General features: G+C 34.8%; 1 protein-coding gene across 3 annotated transcripts in view; it reads left to right on the forward strand.

The window, feature by feature from the left end:
* The window catches only part of GRIA4 (glutamate ionotropic receptor AMPA type subunit 4), a 432139-nt gene that overhangs the window by 408524 nt on the left and 1817 nt on the right, over positions 1-21798 (forward strand). The window contains exons 15-16 of one of the 3 annotated variants that reach the window (XM_032488229.1): positions 16670-16784; positions 19018-19152. In XM_032488229.1, coding sequence (XP_032344120.1) covers positions 16670-16784; positions 19018-19152 — 250 coding nt within the window. Of the gene's footprint in view, positions 1-10400; positions 10516-16669; positions 16817-19017; positions 19153-21798 lie in introns of those variants that run through there. The other 2 variants (XM_006186367.3, XM_032488231.1) reach the window with 2 other exon arrangements.

Here is a 21798-nt window from a genome sequence, read left to right on the forward strand (position 1 = left end):
AAATGATATTGAAAGGCTGATCTACTCATCCAACTAGGGTTTCTTTAATTTTCTTCTTTACATCACAGAGAGGATGTCTAGCTAACATGGAAACCAAGAGATTTCTATGTTCTAGAACTTTAGGATTCAAGCCATCATGCCTTCAAAAACTCTGCACAAGGCACTCAATAAAGGCCCTCTTTCTGGGCACACAAGTCAACCCCATACAATTCACTCTAGGGGCAAAATCTTCCACTATTGCTTCTTTTGCACCCTGAATATCGGCCCCCAGTTTCCATCTCATATTATGTGAGCTCAGGCAACCCTATTCACGTCTTTTAGCATGTTGAGTTAACACTTCCTAAAGGGTGGATTTACTTGCCCTGTCTTACAACCCCTGACAAGGGAAACATTTCCCAGTGAGACACAATGCCCATCCCCACAATACAATCAGGCAAAAGAGATGCAACCATCTTACATAAAGTCCATCCAAATACACCAATTTTCCTATAAACTTTCATCTCAGTTCCATCAATTCTTATACCTTTAATCTTCATTTCCATTAGAACCTCGTCAACAAGTCTCAGTCTTACAAAGAGTCCCAGAAACTTTTCCTTTTTGGCCCCCAGTCACTTTATTCCTGTATAAAAGGCTTTGGAGACCCCAGGAAGGGGTTAAACCAAGGGACCCAAGCCCTTTTGTCAATCTTTAACTTGATTAATCAGCTTAACTGTTGCCCCAAGAAACTACTGGTCAGGTTTCTCAGTGTAATTTTTTTTTTCTTTCTAGTCTTTTAAATTTAACTAAATTGGGGTAATTACAGCAGATTTGTTTGGAGTCCTTTAACACTAGGGGCCACCAAAAGGGGACCCTTTTGGCTCACACAATCTTAGGTAGTGCTGTATTAAAAAACCTTTGTTTTGATCCCATCAATGCTCATTTTATTTATCTCAATTCTTAATAATCATCTAAAGAGTTCCATCTTGCTGTGATGAGTTCCATGACTCTTCCCATTCTGATTTCTCTTTATTCCATCACTTTCAATATTTGCTTTATTTACTTTATGTTTTAACAACCCTTTAAAAATTTCCACCTTGTTGGGAAGAGTCTCTTTCCCTTGAATTTTCTTACTAAATAATCTAATGTTTTTATTAGCATCTGTAAGAATCATTGAGGGGAAGCTGAGACTACAAATTCAATAAGGCTTTCTGGACAGGTTTTTTTATTTGTTTGTTTTTATTTTTAAAACTAAGGGAGTTCTTAGCATTAGCTGGTATATTTCCTTGTATCCACTTTTTTATTTGGTCTCTCCATAGGTACCAGTAAAACAGCTATTTAAGGATGAGAGCTTTCTAAAAATTGACCAATTTAGAAGTTTCCTCCAATTCAGAGGATTCATCGTCTGGTCATTGATGAGTAGGATCTTAATAGTGACTCAAACCAATAAGCCTATTTATGGAAAGATCCTGAGATAACTTTCCAAACATAGTACCATGAACACAAGAGGTGTCCCCAGTTAGGGCAGAGATGATGTAGTCCCTATGTTCCAAAAATAGTCTAAGAATATTTGAGAAGATAAAAGCCGCTGATCGACTGAGCCCCTTATGACAAAACTCTCCTGAGAGCTGGCACAGCTGTGCAAAGAGACTGCTCAGAATCCCAGTCTACTTAACTGGCTACCAAATGCATATTGGTATGTGTGCCTGTGGATGGCAGAGACCAATGAGATTTTTCTCACTGGTATATAAATCAAGCTCTCAAGACATAGACCAAGGCAAAAGGAAAATCTAATCAGACCAATGATTTTCCTCCTTATAACAAATGAACTAAAAGACAAAGAAAAAAAAGTGACCATATCTGGGAGGAAAAGGAACAACAAAACAAGAGTACTCTACCAAATTTTAAACCAAAAGTCACCAAGTCCAAGGAGTTGGCCTCACAAGAATTTTTTCCTGCTAATCTAATCTGAGAAAAGAGGAAAACTCTTACCACTCTCTTCTCCAACAGAGCCTGCAGAAAGAGATCTAGAAGACTGACATGGTAAGAAATATAACTTTCTACTGGCTTTTGCCAGGTGCCCCAGGGTCTCTTAACTGCAACAACTTTGGGAGAAGTAGTGTTCAGTAGTGTTCAGTGAAGTTGAATCTCATTTGTCAGAGAAGAAGGAATTTTCCTTTACCCTTCTGGGTTCTTCTGGCTGGTCTAAGAATTAAATTGCTACGAGACAGATTCATAGGAGAAAATCAAACAAAAGTTTAACAATATGTGTATATAGAGAGACACAGGAAAATTTAGTAATTCACAAAAATGCCTCAAACCCTCACCTTGAATACTATTTTTAGCTAAAGACAAAAGAGGACATTGTGGGTAGTGGTTGGAACATCAAAGAAGGAGGAAAACATTTCACATGAAGACAGAAAAGCAAAAGTTGGGGAAATAAATAGTTGCTGGACCACGCAGAGACAATGGGACACAGAGTGGACTCCAATCTCTAACAGTTTCTCCCATTATACCTAGCCCATATTCTTTGTAGATGTCTAGTGATAGAGCTATCTATCCTATAACTATTCCTATAACAGGTACCTTGTCTAAATTCTTAGGGCAGTTAGTAGGAAGATCAAAGTTTCTTTCTGAGTCTTTTGGGTCTTGGTTGTTTTCAGTTTGAAATAATTCACACACCAGACATACGCTGGGCTGGCAAATTTCGTTCCCCTGTGATTCACTGAAATTGTATATCAATCTGGATTTTGCATGTTTGTGCATTGTTCCTGAGAAAGTATCCATGCTTTCATTGACTTCTAAAAGAGGTCCATGACCCAAAGGAGGATAGAAAAGTCTACTCTGTGACCTAAAATTGACAAAATCATGAAACTACCCTGAGTGAAATATTTGTAATTAAATGTTTTATTTTTCATAATCTCTAGCTAGCATGCTGACTAAATTACTGGCAGACACTCTCACAAAAATCAGTGTTCCTTCTAAGAATCACATTCTTCAGATAGAGTTCTCAAATAGGAATTAGTCATGCAAATTCCAAAGAACACAACTTAGAGACAATTCCTGGAATTTAGCCCAGTATCAATTCAATTTGTTCAGTTCTTTTTGACTCAATTGGAGTGTGAAGTACAAACCATTTCTATACACTAATTTGATAGCACATATGTCATCCAAAATCCAAAATAAAGACAATAAATCCCTCATTATCAAAGTGGTTTCAAATACTTCTTGTAAATCATGCTGGGTCTGAATTGTCTTTCACACAGGAAAATTTTCCTTCAGATTTTTGATATTAAATTATTGATCAATATTGACATTTTATGTAGACCTTACTTGCCATCACATAAGCAAACCGGAGTGAAAATTTAATTATCTTTTCTAAAAATGATTGCATATATATGTAGAGCAACTTAGCTCAAATTCCGCCTTTGGAAATGAGCACACAAATCCAATGAAGCAAAAGGAGTTTTGTGCTTATTTACTGGAAGGAAAAATTTGGGAAGAAAAATAATAGTACAGCTAGAAGTTAAATTGAAAACTTAGTGGAACATTGAGAAATATTGAGAATTTGTTAGTCTTCCAAGCCTAAATATCTATAAAGTGTAGAATTGTGAATGCAAATACTTTCCCTTAAGATCAGACATATTTAGTTCTTAACTTATTATTTGACAGCCTGTTGATTTTTATTTACTTTAAATATTTTCTTCAGTGATAAAATAGTTCTTTTTCTTAGCTAGTTATTGACTAACTGCATACAAAATTCTATGGTTTGTTGTAAATTCTCTGTTTTTCTGCCAATTTCCTCTACCTTTATATGGTGGGGGTAGGGGTGTGGAGGGGACAGAAGGACATCATTAAATTACAAAAGTAAAATCCCATGTGATATTTCCTCCTCCCTACCTATCTCATCTTGTTACATGGGATGGACTTTCCTTTAGGCAACACTTGTTACAGTCCTGACAATGCGGCCACCTAAATAACAGAATGAATAGTCTATACAGAGTTGACTATTAATTTTTTGAAAAATTATTATTTTCTTATTAGAGTGGTCCTGGAAAATCTTCTGCATATATTTACCTGCTGCATAACAAAATTTAAATCAAATGAGTTTTCCAACCTGGAATTTTAGTTCAATTTCAAAAAAAAAAAAAGGGGATAGAGTAAACATGTCATATGATGGAAGATTTTTTTAATTGCCTTTTTAAAAAATCCTGCAAAAAATCAAAACGGACTTTTCCCTTAGAGTCCCTAATGCTTGTTTGGGGAAGAACATAGTTGCCAGACATGGAATCCCTTTTTCTAAAAATAGAGGTATATACTTTTTTTTTAAATGGCCCACTTAGTAGGACTCAAGTTTGTTCACAATTACATTTATTTAATCTGGCATAAAGGAAAAAACTCACCATCTATGTAAGTTAATGTGAAACAGAAAGGCTTGTCTCTAGGCCACTGAGAGTTCCATTAACTCCCACCTCTCTGCCTGACCTGTTTCCCTCAAATAACGTAGAACCTTTGTAGAAGCCAAGTGCATCATCACGTGTTCTCCCTCCAGCCTGTGACTAGAGACACAAAACCAAGTGACCAAAGCAAACCACATTATCAAAGCAATAAAAGGTTTCCTGAGGTCCTTAAGAACGACTCCTAAATTCTACCTTTCTCAATTTTTCTTGATCCAAAATAGAATATGTATTTTGATTTGCATGAAATAATTATATTAGTCATTGTACTATAAAATAATTGTGAGGCTTTTCATTTGTTCTTTACTGATTATCAAAGTGTCAGCTTTTCATTGCAGAAAATTTTGGGTGAGTGGGGAAGCATAAAGAACAATGTGCAATCCAAATTAATCATAAATCCCACTACCTGCAGACAGCTATTTGTTTATTTCTTTCCAGTATTTTTCCATCAACATTTATATATATATATATATATATATATATATATATATATATATATATATATATATATATATATATAAACATTATATATTTTTCTCAAATTAAGATCACAATGAATATACAAATTTGGTTCTTTCTTTCACTTAACATTAAGGATTTCTTTTTTCATTAAATCATTTAATGATTGCTAAACAGTCAGCCATATGGATTATTGGTGCTTATCAATATTATCACCTCAAGAGCTTCATAAAAATGTAGATACACTGCCCCCAATTCACAGTATTCTGATACAGCAAGTTTAGCCCTGAGCATCTGTATTTGTAATAAGTGGTTCTGACACTTACATCAAGCTTGAAAATGGCTGTTGTGCACTAAAATCTACTGAATTCTCTCTTTCTGTTGGGCGTGTAAATTGCTTTCAGTGTTTTGCTATGTAAATATATTACAATATTTATTATGTTACTTTGTCAACGTCATTGATTAATTTCCCATCATTGATTCCTCAAAGGGAAATTATTATTAATAATTATCAACATTATCAATAATTATCAAGCATAAGAATTACTTTCAAGTTTTTGCTGTATAAAGCCGTATTATTTTATTGCCAAATTTTAATTCTACTTTCAGTGTATAAGGACACCTATTAAACCCCTGACTATACTGAACATTATCTTTATTTTTATCTTTCCCAATGTGAATAGTGAAAAGTTAGTTTGCATTTCTTTAATTCACATTAGTTTAATTCCAAATAAGGTTAAATTATTTTTAAATGATTTGTCTTTCTTCCTGCATAAATTATCTATCAATATCCTTTACAGATTTTAAAAGGGATTTTCTAATATGTTTACACAATTTCTTACTGATTCACATAATTTTTAAGTTTTTAAAAAAATATAATTAAGATTAATTAGAACTATGCAAAAATTTTTTAGCATCACTCAAGTAAACATTCTGAACATTTTAACACCTAGTATTTAAATTTTACAGAAAGTTTAGGATGAAGAGACTGCTCAAATTAAAAGAGCACGGGCTTAAAACTAGGGAGACTTTCTCCTGTGTATGTAATTAATGGATCCTTTTTTATAAAGACAGTAAATCACTAGCAAAATCACACAGCAGTTTAGACAAATAAAATCCATTAGGTCCATGTATTACTGATATCAAAACCAAAAATGAAGTGTTCATCCTACTAAGTAAAAGGTAATTGAATTTGTTTTAACCAGACTAAATACAATATTGCAAGCTATTTACAAATTATAGATACCCTAAATAGCTTGTGTGCAAACAATGACTAAATTTAAGGTTTGTATATCATTCTTTTATAATAATATTCTCAAATCCAGGAAATCATAAAAATACTTTACATTTTAAACAAACTTTTTAAAATTTCTGTATTTATGTAGATATATATTTGATCAGATATAAACTTTAATATTGTACCAACAGAAAAATTATACTACAAGAAATATGGTCTAGAAGTTAGTATAATGAATAAGGCATAAAGTAAGCAAAAAAGCATATCCAGATCTATAGAATTTAAAGATAAATTATTTATGGAAGAATAGAGAGTAAGCAATAACTATCTTAGCCTGAATTAAGCATACTTTCAACAAGAAAATCTTATTTTGCACTAGCCTAACTTACCCAAAATTAATAAATGGAAGATGTTTAAGTCTGTTAGCTCCCATTCTAAAGCTTTTGTTTAGTTAACAAAAATGGGCCCCAGATGCTAGTGCAATACAGGATAGATTTTCATGCTCTCAATCTCAATTGAATGAAATTTCAGGAGTAAAAACCCTCGGAAGTTTTCCAGAGGTCCTGGAATTTGTCCAGGTGAGCATTTTTGTTTGAGATGATACAGGAAAAATGAATGTGGGGCATGAGGAGGGCAGTGTCTCAGGTCTTGGCTGAGCCCCTGGGATGTGCCCTACCAGGTGTGGGTCCTTGGCTTCATGCAGGAAAGAATTCAAGAGCGAGCCACTGTTGAGTAAAGGTAGATTTATTTAGAGAGATACATACTACATAGAGGGCAGGCTGTTTCAGAAGGCAAGAGAAAGGCCACGAGGTATGGGGATTGGGTGCTCAGGTTAAAGTAAAAGTCAATACAAACTCCATCCACAGAATGCAGGCCATCTCCGAAGACAGGAGAGCAGCCATGAGGAGTGGTGTTGCCAGTTTTTATGGGCTTGGTAGCTTCATATGCTAACAAGTAGGAGGACCATTCCAACCACCATGGGGAAGGGGCTGGGATTCCCAGGAATTGGGCCACTGCCTACTCTTTGACCTTTTATGATCAGCCTTGGGACTGTCATGGTACCTGTGGACATGTTACCATGCTAATATATTACAATGAGTGCATAATGAAGCTCAAGGTCTACTAAGAGTCAAATCTCCCCACCATTTTGATCTTCAAGTCCTACTGGGAGTTGAATCTTCCACCATTTTGGTGAGAATTGCTGTGTCATTCTTTGAATGGCTGTGCCCTGCCCGCTTCCCTCCTGGCTTACAACCCTGAATTAAGTTCCCCATCATCTCACCACTATGAAAAAAGCTATTTGGAGAGTGGGTTTTCTTACCTAGGATTCCCCTAAACCATAAAAGGCAAAGGCAAGTAAGCACAATGCCTGGGCCCTCGTGCATTCTGTGAAAGGTCGTGGTCAACACGCCTGGGCTCTCAGATGTGGTTACACATTCAGCTCAAATGCAGTCACTTCTTCTTGTTGCTCCTTCTCCTTCCATTTTTAAGTGAAAGCGATCCATTTCAATTGAGTTTATTTGAATTTACAGAATTTAAATAGAATGTAAGAGAATAAAAGGAATAATTAATGTAAAAAATAGCTCACAATAGTTTTCTTCTTTCTCTGACCTGCTTGGCAGATCCCTATTACAGCTTCTCTGATGCTTAATCAGGACAAGAATATCCCTTGTCATCCATATGGGCCTCTACCATCGATTTTGAAATCTTTGTCTGACATGTATGAAGGGGATTCCAAAGCAATAGAAAAATTTGCGGCAGCAAAGATCTGCTGGCTCTGTCCCTTTTTCACCTGACTCTTTATGACTTCCTTAGGCTTGCTTGTAATTATTTTTTCAGGGCTCCTTTTTCTTTTTTTGTCTGGATAACAAAGACTTCTTAACCTAGTCTCGAAAAACGAGTAAAGTAACTTTATGTACATTTTTAAAGTCATTTGATGATTCTTATTAATAACATGTAAATGTGACACATTCCATAAAATAGAACAGATGTTCAAATGGCCCTTGCTGACGTGGCTTATGCTGCATTTTAAGTGGCAATCTAAGGAGGCCTTTAGACCTAAACCGCGTACATAAAGAAATTAAGTCTTTAGTCAGACAGTTGTGGAAATAGCAGGCACGTTTAACAGGCAAGGAACTCTCGAAATCCTGAAAAGTGTTTCTAAATATTAATTATCAAGTGCCTTCATTTAAGAAAAGTAAATTTTACATGTGATAGTATTAAGTGAGTTTTATTGAGGGACCACAAGAAAATGGGGATTAATTATGAACTGGGCAGTGACTTACTTACTGGTCAATTATATTATACTAACCAAATATAGATACATACACACACAAGTATGGATAGCAGTGTGAAACTAAACTGTTTTTACATGGCCTGTTAGATGTTATTAGAAAGACAATGTCTTAGAATAACTTTGTAGAAAGCTTTATTCCAAACAATTTTCTCAACATGAAGCTTTTGTTTCCTTATCCATTTTTTATTTTGCTTTTTTGTTATCTATTGTGCTGGGAAACTGTCGTTGGATATGGCTAATAACCCTGTTAAATAACCCTCTCATGAAATGGTTTTAGTTTTCTCAAAAGAATGGTCTAAACCAACATATAAAATAATTGGGATACCACTTCATTAAAAAAATCTAATAGAAATGTTTAAGGCTAAAACAAAGTGGATTATAAAAATAATTTCCTCTGAAATAGAATATTTTAGTTTCAATTCATTGAAAGACAAATTTATTTAGCTTCCTATGGACAAAAAATAAATTAGAACAATTATTTTCTTCCAACAGCATTTTTTTAAATAAGATGTTTCTAGCTTCACTGAATATTCATTCATTCCTACATTTCAGTCTGGTCCTTTTGGAGATTAAACTGATAACTTGATATTGCTCATTTTAGGATGTACATTAATTATTTTACACCATTAATGTGGGACTAACTGAGGAATGTGGGAACAGCTAATTATTTATTTAGCATTTAGTAAATGGCAGTCTAACTCTTAGAAAGAGTTAATACTCTCAAAGTGTGTGATTTACTCATGGGAAATGTTTATTCTGCAATGGATCAGACCATTACAACACTAGAAAATGCACATCACTTACCTGAAATATTACACATTTTAAGAGAATAAATACTTTAATAGGCTGATTAGTGGTGAAATACACGATGCTTTTTATTAGTCAACTAAATGATATTTCACTTGCAAATCAATGTTCAAGTGCTGCTCATTAACATGAGGTTGCTTTGTTGTATCTATAATTCATTTGGCATTAAGTAATCATCAGACTCAATCATTATCAAATAGAATATCACAAACTGTATCCAAATTCTCTCAGTATAGAAGCCACTCCGTAGATTTAATACACATTTCTTGAACGCAGGGAAAACCTCTTAAAAGAGTTAAATGGATCATTTAAAAACTGTAACTTGAAAGCAAGAAGGAAACCAAGTACATGGGAAGCAAGAACCCATGACACATTTTTTTAATCCTCTTAGGGAATAATTAGAATGCGTGATCCTTACTCCCCTATAGAGGTAAACATGGAAGAAATCTAATCCAGTGTTTGTTGGCAAAGTCCGTATCACATGCAGCATGACTTCCTGGGGGTTAATTACATAATTTAAACAGTCAAATTGGACATGTGATCCTGGCTTCTAAATAGCATAGAGTGACTTTAAGAATCAATACAAAATTCAAATTGAAGCTCCCTGGGGGCTGCTACTACCTTTCTCTTGACTACCCTATGATTTCCAGTCCAAGAAACTGACCCAACTTAAATAAGAAAAGAAATAAGAATTAAGCTACACTCCATTGTCAGGAAATCAGTACACAAAAATTAGTGGCTGGTTTGTTGATTTGTTTATGCCATTATGTTTTTCCTTCTGGGACTGAATTTACATTCATCTCTTATGGGTCGTTGACATTCTTAAAGAAAAAGGAATTCAAGACACAACTCTTTCTTGATGACTAGTAAATTCTAGTTTATTACTGTTTTGCAAAAAAAAAAAAAATCCGTGTAATTGGTTGATGTTGGTTATTTGACAATAAATGAACTGTGAAAGTGAACAGCACCAAATGCTGCAGATTTAATACATTCTGAAGGTAGTTGCAGTTGCATTTGGTTTGGACTCTGATGGAAGGGCCTGCAGGATGACAAAATGAGAGGTTTATTTAGCGTCTGGGAGCAGCTTATAAAAGAGCTTAAATCCTCATTCCTTCTAACATCTTAACAGCTGTGCAGTTTCTTACAAAATATGTTTTATCGTTTCAAGAAATGCTGTTAACCTCGCAGTTTTAAAACTGAATGAACAAGGCCTCTTGGACAAATTGAAAAACAAATGGTGGTACGACAAAGGAGAATGTGGCAGCGGGGGAGGTGACTCCAAGGTCAGCCTCAATGTCACCAAAAGCGGGTAAACAGTATGTCAAGTAATAGGTCCATCTGCTGGGAGACTTGTACTTTAGACTTACTAATATCCCCCGGATTGCGAGTGCAGTCCCGTCACAGACTTAAGTGTGCAATTACTGTCAAAGCAAAAATATTCGCAAACAGTCTCAGTGTGGGGGTCACACTAACAAAACTAATTAAAATAGTCACTGAAAATCTCTGGCTTTGAACAAGTTGTGAAGAGTCCTAAGAACCTCAGTTCTGGAAAGCAGCAAGCTTTTGAAAGAGCAGTTTTGTGAAGAGGAGAGAGGACAGAGAGGGGCGATTTGTCTTGTTTCCGTCACAAGGACTGCCATGAAATTATTTTTAAGTAGCAGCAATAATCTGACTCCACCTAGACCAGGTACCTACCAGAAAGTCATTTCTCCACCTAAAACTCTCGGGCTTCCATTAAATAGCAAGTTCAATAACAAATCAAAGATAATCATGTGAACGAGGCCTTTCCTTTTGCCTTCCAGAACTGGATCAAACTACAAAAAGATCAGGCTACAAAAACAAGACCAACTCAGCTTTATCTTCACTGCATCCATGTCATATTTCCAGCTTCATAAAATGATCTTTTTTTTAATTTCTAAGTAGTGTCTAAAGAAAAAAAATGTATACAATTAACAAAAAATTACTAGCTAGTGTTCCAGAACTCTTCTTCACTGTAGATAATTTAAAGAAAACACTTCAGAGATGGGCATCTTCTGACTGAATTTTCTTTCCTTATATATCTTCAATTGGTTTGTAAGACCATTGGAAAATGTGAAGTATGCCCTCTTGCCCTTTCTTTTAAATTCTAGAGCAATGCCCAGAACAGGAAGTCCTGCTCATCTGCAGGCTCCTGGTCGGGCTACACATTTCTCACTTGCCTGGCTACCGAACCAGGAGGAGGAGGCTGTTTACAGGGAGGATCTGTCAGGGAGGCTGCTAATCTCACCCTCTTCCAGAGCTGATAACTTCCCCTTTACTCCTAATCGGACAAGCCTTCCAAATTCAGCTCACCTGCATATGTCCATCTAATAACCATCCCTGTTACAGGAGGAGAAAGGATCAGCTTTGTCAGATGAATATTCTGGCCACAGAGGAAGGCGGGAAAGAGGAGGAGACAACAGAATTGTGTGGACCCAATTCTGATCATCTTCAGAATCATCCATCTTCTATCCCCAGAGAGAATCTGAGTCCCTGGAAGGAAAAAAGCAGAGAGAGGCTAGAAGAGAGTCCTCGGTGATTCTCCTGAGATGGTTCCTCTTTAAGACACTTCGTTCGAGATACCAACCATATGTTTTCTTAAGAAATATTAACTCTTTTATATTTTGGAGCCCCAGACTGCCTAGAATGTCCTGATCATTTCCATAAAAATATAAACACATACATATGCAATACATAATTAGAAAATTACTCATTTATACTAATAATCTCTTCCTCTATGCAAATTAGAAATATAAGAAAATGTACTCTAATAGCACCAGAAAAAGCAAAAATGAAGATATTCTATTCAATTAGAAAAAAATTATTTTTATCACAGATCTGAACAAAGTATAACATTGCTTAACAGACAAAATTTTCCACAAAAAATGAATAATGGATTCCTGTTTTAGTGTACACTGAAGACTCTTTCCAGAGAAAAATAAGCAAGCAGAAACAGAAATGTACACATCCTGGAAAAAACCTATGAACAAAAGTCATTTTAATTTATTTAAATAAGGGATCGGACAACTCAGTTGAATTTTAATCTGTTTGCATCCAACACACTGGTACGTAATGGACACCAAGTAAAATATTTGGTGTTCAGAAAAATAAATATGAGTCTAACCTTGCAGTTTTCAGAAATCAAACTGCTTGTTCCTGTAGGTATATGACACGTCACTTTCACCAAAGCTGATATTCTAAAATGTTATTTCACATCTTGATGTCATTTTCTAAAATGTTATAAAATTTAACATAAATGTATGTTAATTACATACATAATTACAGTATGTTCTATTTTCCTCTCAAGAATTTTGTTTTCACATTAGAAAAAAAATTCTCATAGGTTGTATATTGATATAATATTTATCACCAATAGAATAGTAATAGTAATACTCTACTGTGAATTTATTTTAAAAGATGATATTTTAAATGGTCTGACTTAACTTAGACCAAAGTAAATTACCAGGAGACAGTTGCTGCTTTTTTATTTTTGTTATGTGCCTTCTTCAGGTGACTGATTTTCTTGTTAAACTTCTCTCTCCCCTTCCATTTGGCCTGATCTTTATCCAAAGAGATGGAAGGAGGAAAGGTGCTGAATTGGAGGATGAGGCTGGTTCTTAAGCCTTTGCTAAGCGTAAAGCCAAAGCAGAAGAAAGAATTAAATGCTGTCAATTTATCTACAAAGCACGTTGTGTAAAATGCATATTAGAGATCTCAGCACAGCTATGCTGTAATCTGGCGTGACCTACTTTTGAAATACAGAATCTTAGTAGGAAAAAACTAACTTTCCTAACAGCGATTCATCTAGCGAAGGGGGAAAAACATGGAAAGCTGTACCACACATGAATGGGTTCCTATGAGAGGCCAACTGACCCAACCTGTCATTTACAAGGGATTGGAACAAGGGAAGACATCTCCAGCCTCCCATTCAGCAGCACGTTATTAAATGTCTGCTTTAACTGGGCTGTCTACCAGTATCTATGGGTAAAAAAAGACTTACTCACTGTCCTTTCCCCCAAAGAGCTTATGATTTAATACAATCATTAACTGAATTATTTACAGGCACAATGACAATTTCCAGTCATACCGATGACTCAAAATAATTAGCAACCCCACTCAAGTGATAGCCATTCCCAGAGCATGACCAAGCAGCCCTCAGCCAGAGACACCACAAAAGAAATAAAGAAAGAGGTCTGGTATTTTACATGAAATAATGTGGAAAGGCATCAGTTGAGGGGTATGAATTTATTTGTTTGAAAATTTACTCCTTTGAATGTTAATATTATTGGGCTGTGGCCTTTTTTATGGTCATAAGAGATTCATACTCATTCTTGTCAATAAGATAAAAATTTACTAATTGACCATGAACCAATTTAAAAATATCATTGCAATGTCTAAAACTCATAATCCCCTTTGATTAATCTGATATGATTTAGTCTGAGCCCCAACCCTACACAGAATTTTATGCCAATTTTTTACATGTGTTGTTTAATCCTGGTTCTAGTTGGAAATTTTGACAATGCCTATAATCATCAATGACCCATAGTGCTAATAATAGCCACAGAATTATTGATTTTTTTGTTTGTTTTATACTTTATTCTCCTCCTATGTGTCTAAAAATAGGCATACCCATGGATGTGGATATTCATATTAAAATCATTTTGTAAATGTGATTACTAACTAATGTCCTCTTTAGGAATTATAGTAGATCACACAATACCCAGCTTTTAATTCGGCACTCTGAAGGATCAGCCCGTTCTTGACTTTAAAATATGTTATACTTGCAAATGGCCTTCTCTACAGCCATGGAAACCAAGGCAATAATAAAGGGATTATTACAGAAAATTATGCGTGCATAAGCAGAAAATAATGGAAAGGAAAAAATGTTGTAAACAAAAATGAATAAGGGAACGTAATCCTTGGAGAAAGAATCTCCTAGTAATGAATTCCCTGCTCAGTGCCTGACATTCCTCCAGTTGACAGTAAGTTTGGTATTAACAAATATCTTATATTCAAAATTCCAATCTAATCTTAGCCTCTAAAACCAGGCTACTGGAATGAGTAGTGGAAAGAACAAAGAGGCAAGGGGAAAATGAAGCAAGTAGAGGAAATAGTATCTTAAGAGATAAATCAAAGTCAGTCTTGGATTTAATCTATAAATTATGCCTTCTATAAGAAACTTGAAGGAAACTGCTTTCTTTTCGTTCTCTTCTCAGCATTAAGTCCACCTCCTCTGAGCACACCCCATTCAACAAGTGTGACATAGGCTAATATAATGTACCTTACATGTGTGTTAAAAAAGCTTTGGTGAGCTAGCCTGAGGATAAAAACCCTTAGTATAGATTAAACAAAAACACTTGGTCTGGATTTAAAATAATTTAAATGTAATAATTTTACAGAGCACCTACCCTGAGTCAGATACACTGGCAAATATTTTACAAAGATGAATGAGGTGTGGCTTCTGTTCTCAGCTAGTTCACATTTCACCAACCAACCTGCAGCTGTGGTTTTGTGACAATTACTTTATATATGGAGGTGGGGGATGTATTAAGGGGGTGGAGAGGTTATAGACAGTAAAAGCTAGATTAACTGGAGCTAACCAAGCACCCCAATTAACCATAATCCTCACTCCACCCCAACCCCAAACTTAGTTTTTAGTACAAAGTGTTAAATCATGCTGATGCTAATTTTTAATCCAAAAAACAATATAATATTCTAGGAGTGTGGCAAATGCATATTCTTAAATAAACTTTGTAAGACCTTATAACACGGACACAAAAATTAAATTGAATTCAGAAAGCAGATAAACCAAAACTTATATTTTGAAAACTTTTTTCAGAACCAATAGTACCAAAAAAAATGGATTTTAGTTTAACTATTAACTAGAAAGTTCAGTTAGCCAGAACCCTTATTTCCTGAGTCTTCTGTTGTTAATATTGTTAACTGTACAGGCTATGAAGGCAAACCATTATAAACCCTGATTAAGCTAATTTCTAGCTATTTGGCTAGATGAGTTAACCTCTCTGTGCTTTGGTTTCCTCATTTGTAAAATATAGGTAATAATAGTAACTAAACATGTAAAATGCTTTTAATAGTCCCTGGTACACAGAAAGCGCTCACGAAGTGCTAGGAACCATCCTCACAATCATTATTAACACATTACCTAGTTGTGAGGATAGGTTTCTGGAATTAACCCGCTGGTACCCAGATAAATGCATGCTATATTTCTCCAAACACACTCAACATTTCCTAGAAAAAGTGAGGCATTAGGAGATATAACCAGACAACATGTCAAGAGGAATGTAAGGAGTCTCTCTCTGAACATTTGTAAAAGCATAAAGAAACAAAAACCAACCAACCACAAAAATAAAAACAATAAAAGACCTTAAGAGTTAACAGCTCCCATCCATCTTAGTAGCCTTTATGCTACACACAGAGGTTAACATGGGACTGAAAACTAGAAGAATTCTTAGATTCTCAGAACACTGATGCTGACTGACAAGTGACCCTGGCCTCTCTGACACCCCTTGTATAATATTTAGTATTGAAGGACTCAAAGGTGGTAGGAAAGAAAAGTGGGATTTTAGAGTACGGGGAGTTTGTCTATTTATAAAAATGTTGGTTACCCCTAACCAATCATGTATTTGTCAGTAAGAATTTATAAAGTAAATTATAGTCACTACAATTTATGCTTAGAGTGTATTCATATGGTAGACTCAAGATAGATGAAAATTACTTCTGGTGACATTATTTAGGTTAAATTTAAATATTGCAATTCAGAAGGAAAATACCAGCATGGAATTATACTTTTAAAGAATGATTTACATGTTTGTCGCACATGGACTTCTGCATGAGGTGGTCCTTTGTCAGTAACATCCTCCTCTTTCAATTAGGTCTTGGATGAGGGTGGTGAAGGAGTCAATTTAACGATGGATACTGCAGATACACTTTTAAAGCATAAAGTAAAACGCTACTAGCTGAATCATGATGTCTGCAAGAAATGAAAGCAGTCCTATTTAGCTTCTGTGTAAGCCTGTCAACCTGTAGCCACTTGCATTAATTTTGAAAGAGACAAAAAGGAGCTTCTGGATTTTGAAAGCTTCTGGATTTTGAGAGTCTATAATTATGTTAGGAAAATTGAAACTGCTGAAAAAGCCCAATCCAGGCTAATAGTTTTGGATTCACAGTAATTGCATACATTTTATTTAAAACTCCTCCCTAGCAGTATGTGCCTGTTACCCAAAGCGATGGAGCAGGCCCCAGTTTTATGTCTGATTCTAAACCTGGGCCTACGGTACAAGACATAACAACCTACTGTGGCTTCTGCTCTGTCACTTTGCCATGCGATTCTAATGTAGTTTTCCTTGAATAACATAAAATAACATATATAATGTTATTTATGTTATTTTCCACGTGAAGAACTCCTGTAAACCTTGCCGTTTTGAAACTCAGTGAGGCAGGCGTCTTAGACAAGCTGAAAAACAAATGGTGGTACGATAAAGGTGAATGTGGACCCAAGGACTCTGGAAGCAAGGTCAGTCACTGCAGTTCGGGGCCTCTTGTGTTCACAAAGCAGTAAACGGGAGCAATTGTCAAGAGTATATGGAGACACTGAAAGCTAAATGTTTCTCTATACACCGCCTAAACTAAATGTTAATGTCATAGATTTCAGCAACAAGGGAGTGAGTGTCTTTTCAGAAAATTGCAAACTGCTCCCCCAATATTTTTAGGCTCTTATATAAATTTATATTAATTGCAAAAAATATATAAAAATAATAAAATCCCCGTATTATTCTCAAATATACGTACCACTAATCAAAGTAGTGCTTTGGGGGTTCGGTTTTTCTTTGTTTTGGAGGCAAAGGCCATGAGCTCTGTGATTTTAAGAACTGATGCACTTTCAAAACAGGAAATGGGAAATTCGTCAATAGTCACTTACAAAAAGATGATTTTAAATATTAAATATACATTATTCAGAAGTTCAGTCTTTTGTCACTATATTGCCAAGCATTCCACTTTTGTTCGAAGAGGACCTGTTATATTTTTGTTCTGACAGATAAAGGGTAAATCTTCCAATTCCATGCTATCAAAATTGTTTTAATGAATCAATATTTATGAATAATATTCCCAACTTCTAAGGTGTCTTATTCATGAATTATTTTAGGACAATGCAGGAAACTGTAGGCCTGATTCTGTTGAGTACAAAAAAAAAAAAAATAGTGTTCCAAACAGTTATATTTTCATTATAAAGGAAAAGATGTAACAGTTTGTCAGTAGAATTTAAATATCTGCACAAATCAATAGAGCATAATGCCTGAAAGCCATTGTTGAAGATTCTTGAAATCTTCATTTATTTTTTTCTGTACCTTCTTTTATAAAGAAAAAAAAAAACCACTGGTCATCTTAAGACATTAAATAAGTGACTTACATATATAGGATAACTTCAATTAATTTCAGGAAGAATGAAAGTAATACTAATTGATCTCTTCTCAGGCTTATCCCTATATTTTAAGCACTTTTGTCCACCTTTGAACCAGAGTGGAATGAGACAAGCTTGGCCAAATAATGAAATAATTGTCTCAAATCCTTATTTAAAGTCAGAGGAGCACAAATACTTAATGAGTGATTATTTTTAAAATGAAAATTACCCTAAATTTTTGGCCCAACCAGTTGATGTCATAGCTCAGTGGATGGTATACATAGTACATTCTTTAAATTAAACCCTCTCCTAATAAAACTATGTAAGTTTGCAAAAAACTCCCTGCTGAGAAGATAATGGCCACAGAGCACCCTTCAGGTAGTCTACCCAAAATACTTTTTCAAATAATGCTATATAATAAGTATAATATTTATGCTTTATGAAAAAATTATATATTATTTTATAATTTTAATATCTTCCTATCATATGCTTGACTATTTCTGAATTTATTATGAAGTAATATGTATACTAAAGCTCTGAAGAATAATGTCTAAAATGTTAGCTGATTAAGCATTTTAAGTGGAGACAGAATCATATTTTAAATTAATAAAAATAGTTATATATTTGTCCATTAATAATTTATTTCTCAACTGACCATGGAAAAATTATATGTTTTTAAAGTATCTTTTTAAAAAGTTACCAATGTGTTGCTATATAATTATTCCTAAATAATATGTTAAATATTATTAATATGTTAAAGTAACACTTTCCAGATTTCCCAAACGGATGTGACTAGAAGAACAAATATGTGTACCCTAGCACACTATTTGCATATATTGGTAAAGTCATGATGAACAAAATGTGAAAATTGCTAACTTAAAGTCCCTTAGTTTGCTAAGTAGGAAATATAAAGTTAAATTTATCCAAGAGAAATCTCAAACATTAAAAATTTTTAATGGAAAGAAAGCCAAAAGAGGTTCTCTTCTCACGTAACTGGGTTTTAAACATGTCATTTTTCAAACCTAACAATTATAATCCCACTTCTGCCACCCCATGCTTACATGTGGCAAAGTGTAGCACTTTTCATTGTATATTTAATAATGATAAAATGTTATAGATTTTACTGAATGAAATTCACACAATTTATTGGTAATCATCATAACTTCACTTCTCCCAAGAGCTATAAGCTTTATATTTAAACCCATAAACCTACACCAGTGACTTATACATGTAAATATTTTCAGATTAAATTAAGTATTTACTTTAATTAGCTGTTTGGATTTCATGTGTTCTTTACCCTCTGCATGTGACCTTCCACCGCTAACCACAGTGTTTTTATCTCCCCCAGGACAAGACGAGTGCCTTGAGCCTGAGCAACGTAGCAGGCGTCTTCTACATTCTGGTTGGCGGCTTGGGCTTGGCCATGCTGGTGGCTTTGATAGAGTTCTGTTACAAGTCCAGGGCAGAAGCAAAGAGAATGAAGGTGGCAAAGAGTGCACAGACTTTTAACCCAACTTCCTCGCAGAATACCCAGAATTTAGCAACCTATAGAGAAGGTTACAACGTTTATGGAACCGAAAGTATTAAGATTTAGGGGTAGGACTTAGGGCCTACTACAGCGAGTGGGTGATGCATTCTGTGAATGCGGTGTTGTGACCTGTCTGTCCAGTGGTGGTATCGCTTGCTTCTAATTTAGAGCTTTGTATTTTTTAAACCTTCAGTGCAAAGTGGTTCAGTTTTCTTTGGCTGCAGACGTACTGTTCGAAACTTTATGTTGCCAATAGATATCTGCATTGAAAGGGTCAGAAAGCCAAAAACAAACCTCCTGAATTGCTCTGGAAAACGATTTAAATAGTATATTCTACCTGAAAATTGGGAGAAATTTGAAATTAGATCTGTGTTTCCTTGTACACAGACCAGGCTGATCTTCTCTGGAACAATCTGATTCTAAGATAAATGCTAACAAAATTTGCGTAAAATGCTGTATCAATGATGAAAGCCTAAACAGTTGCCTATTTTTGATAAGCTTGTGTTATTTTCTGAGAAAATGTATGTAAAATCTCCAACGCACACAGTAAGCACTCAATGAATTTTAGTTCCGAGTCTAATTTGTTTTACATTAGCCATCTTTCTATATTTTTAAAGAGTGAAACCCTGCTGTTTGTTCAACTAGCAGTAGTCCTTGAGCCAGACCTTCAGGCAGAAGTGATCATCAGAATACTGACTACAATTCACATTTAATAGATGAAATTCAACTTTTATTTTCACAGTATCACTAAGGTGAATAGGCATTTTAGGCAGTTTCTCCATCAAAGATGTCAGCGATATATGTTGTTTAGGAAAGACACAGTAAAAATAAAAATTGCAGTGAGTTTTCATGCATTTTTGTTTTCATTTCAATTGCTTTTAAGGAAGCCAGATCAGACCCACATAACATCCTCTCATCATGTCACAATAAAAAAGTTGTAAGTATTCAGTGAAATACAGGATGGAGATCATTTTATTTTTTTAAGACTCTAAATGTCCGGTACTTTTTCCCTCTAATGATAGAAAGTGGTTTTAAAATAAGATCTCGAAGCATTTGTTGTTGTCCTCCTTAAAATCAGGTTTCTAAAATCCATTTCTAAAATTATATATAATAGCCATTCTGATTGCAATGATAAAAGAGGCCTTTGAACCTCAAAGGGACAGTCAGTACTTGATGTACCCTAGAGTCAAACCCAACGTAATTTTTATGAGAATAAGTTGTACACCTGAGGTTATGCCAGGTGAACATGCTTGGTTTTGAGATTGATTGATTGATTGATTGATTGATTGATTTTATTTTATTTTAAGCTATTGAAATGTGTGTTACTATCTTAAAACAAAGAACAAAAGCCATTCCTTTTTAACCAAGATCTAATTGCTTTTATCTGTAAACCAGAAATCAATGACTGGGTAGAGATGCACATGAGATAAGCCCAAAGTGGTTCTTTCCAAATTCTGTGGAAGAGAATTGAGAACAAAACCCTCCATTTACTCAGATCAGACTGTTTTGAGCATGTCTTCTAATAGCAGAACAGCAAACTATGATGGCGTCAAAGGTTCTTGGCCATTATAAGAATGCTTTCATTTTAATATTTACAGAACTGAGAAGACATGCTCCCAAACTGAGGAAAACAATATCTGACAAGTTTTCAGAGACAATTATTCAGAGAAATTCACTCTGAGATGAATTTCATAAGATAGTTTTTAAAAGTTTTCCTCAGCATAGCAAATGCATTCTAGACAGTTCTGGAAATACTCGTGGATGCCTGTTCAATACAAAGTTCTGGGAAGTTGCTAGAAAGAGCTATAAATCCCCAGGTTATGTAGACACAATTCACAGGTAATAAATGTTTTTGGAGTCAGAACCTAACAGTCTGATAAAACTTACAGTTTGTCACATGAATTGTCTATAGAGCTGGGGTTGAACTTTTAAGACAACAAATTTCAAATAAAAATAAAGCATTCATATCCATATGACTTCTTAAAAGACTTAATGGCATTCAGGGCAAATGGAATGATCTGCACCTGGAGGGAAGACTTGACAGTAAGCATTTTTTATTGTACGTCCATATTAAACAGATTTTTCCTTTCAAAAATTCTCTTGGCCATAATTATGAAAGGGATTGATAACTTAGATAATATTGTCTCAGAATTTCTAAAAGAAAACCTGAAACCTTAAATATAAGGTAGAATTTCTACTTTAAAAGTGATCATCCCTCAAGGGAACACATGAAAATAAGGTCATAGCCACTGACCGCAACAGTCCGACCAGATGAGCACCATATGGTAAATGTCTAAGAACGTTTCCCAGTTTGAGGCGTCTTAATAGGGCCACATAAAGATGAATAGAAATGACATTTTATGGAAGAAGCAGGAGATATAAGTATAGGAAATAAGAATTCTGAGAATTAAGAATACTAAGATTTAAAGAGAGAATAAGCAGTTGTCAAGGACTTATTAATACTCAGTTGCATTAATCTAGAGAGAGAGATCACTTGAGAGTGTGTGGAATCCTTCGTGTTTTGATATTTCCCTTTTCTCATAAAGGCAATCAAGAAAAGAAAGGAAACAAAAACAGATTTTATGGCAAAAGCTTCCCGAA

Source organism: Camelus ferus, chromosome 10 (genome assembly GCF_009834535.1).
Source record: "Camelus ferus isolate YT-003-E chromosome 10, BCGSAC_Cfer_1.0, whole genome shotgun sequence".
Lineage (NCBI taxonomy): Eukaryota > Metazoa > Chordata > Mammalia > Artiodactyla > Camelidae > Camelus > Camelus ferus.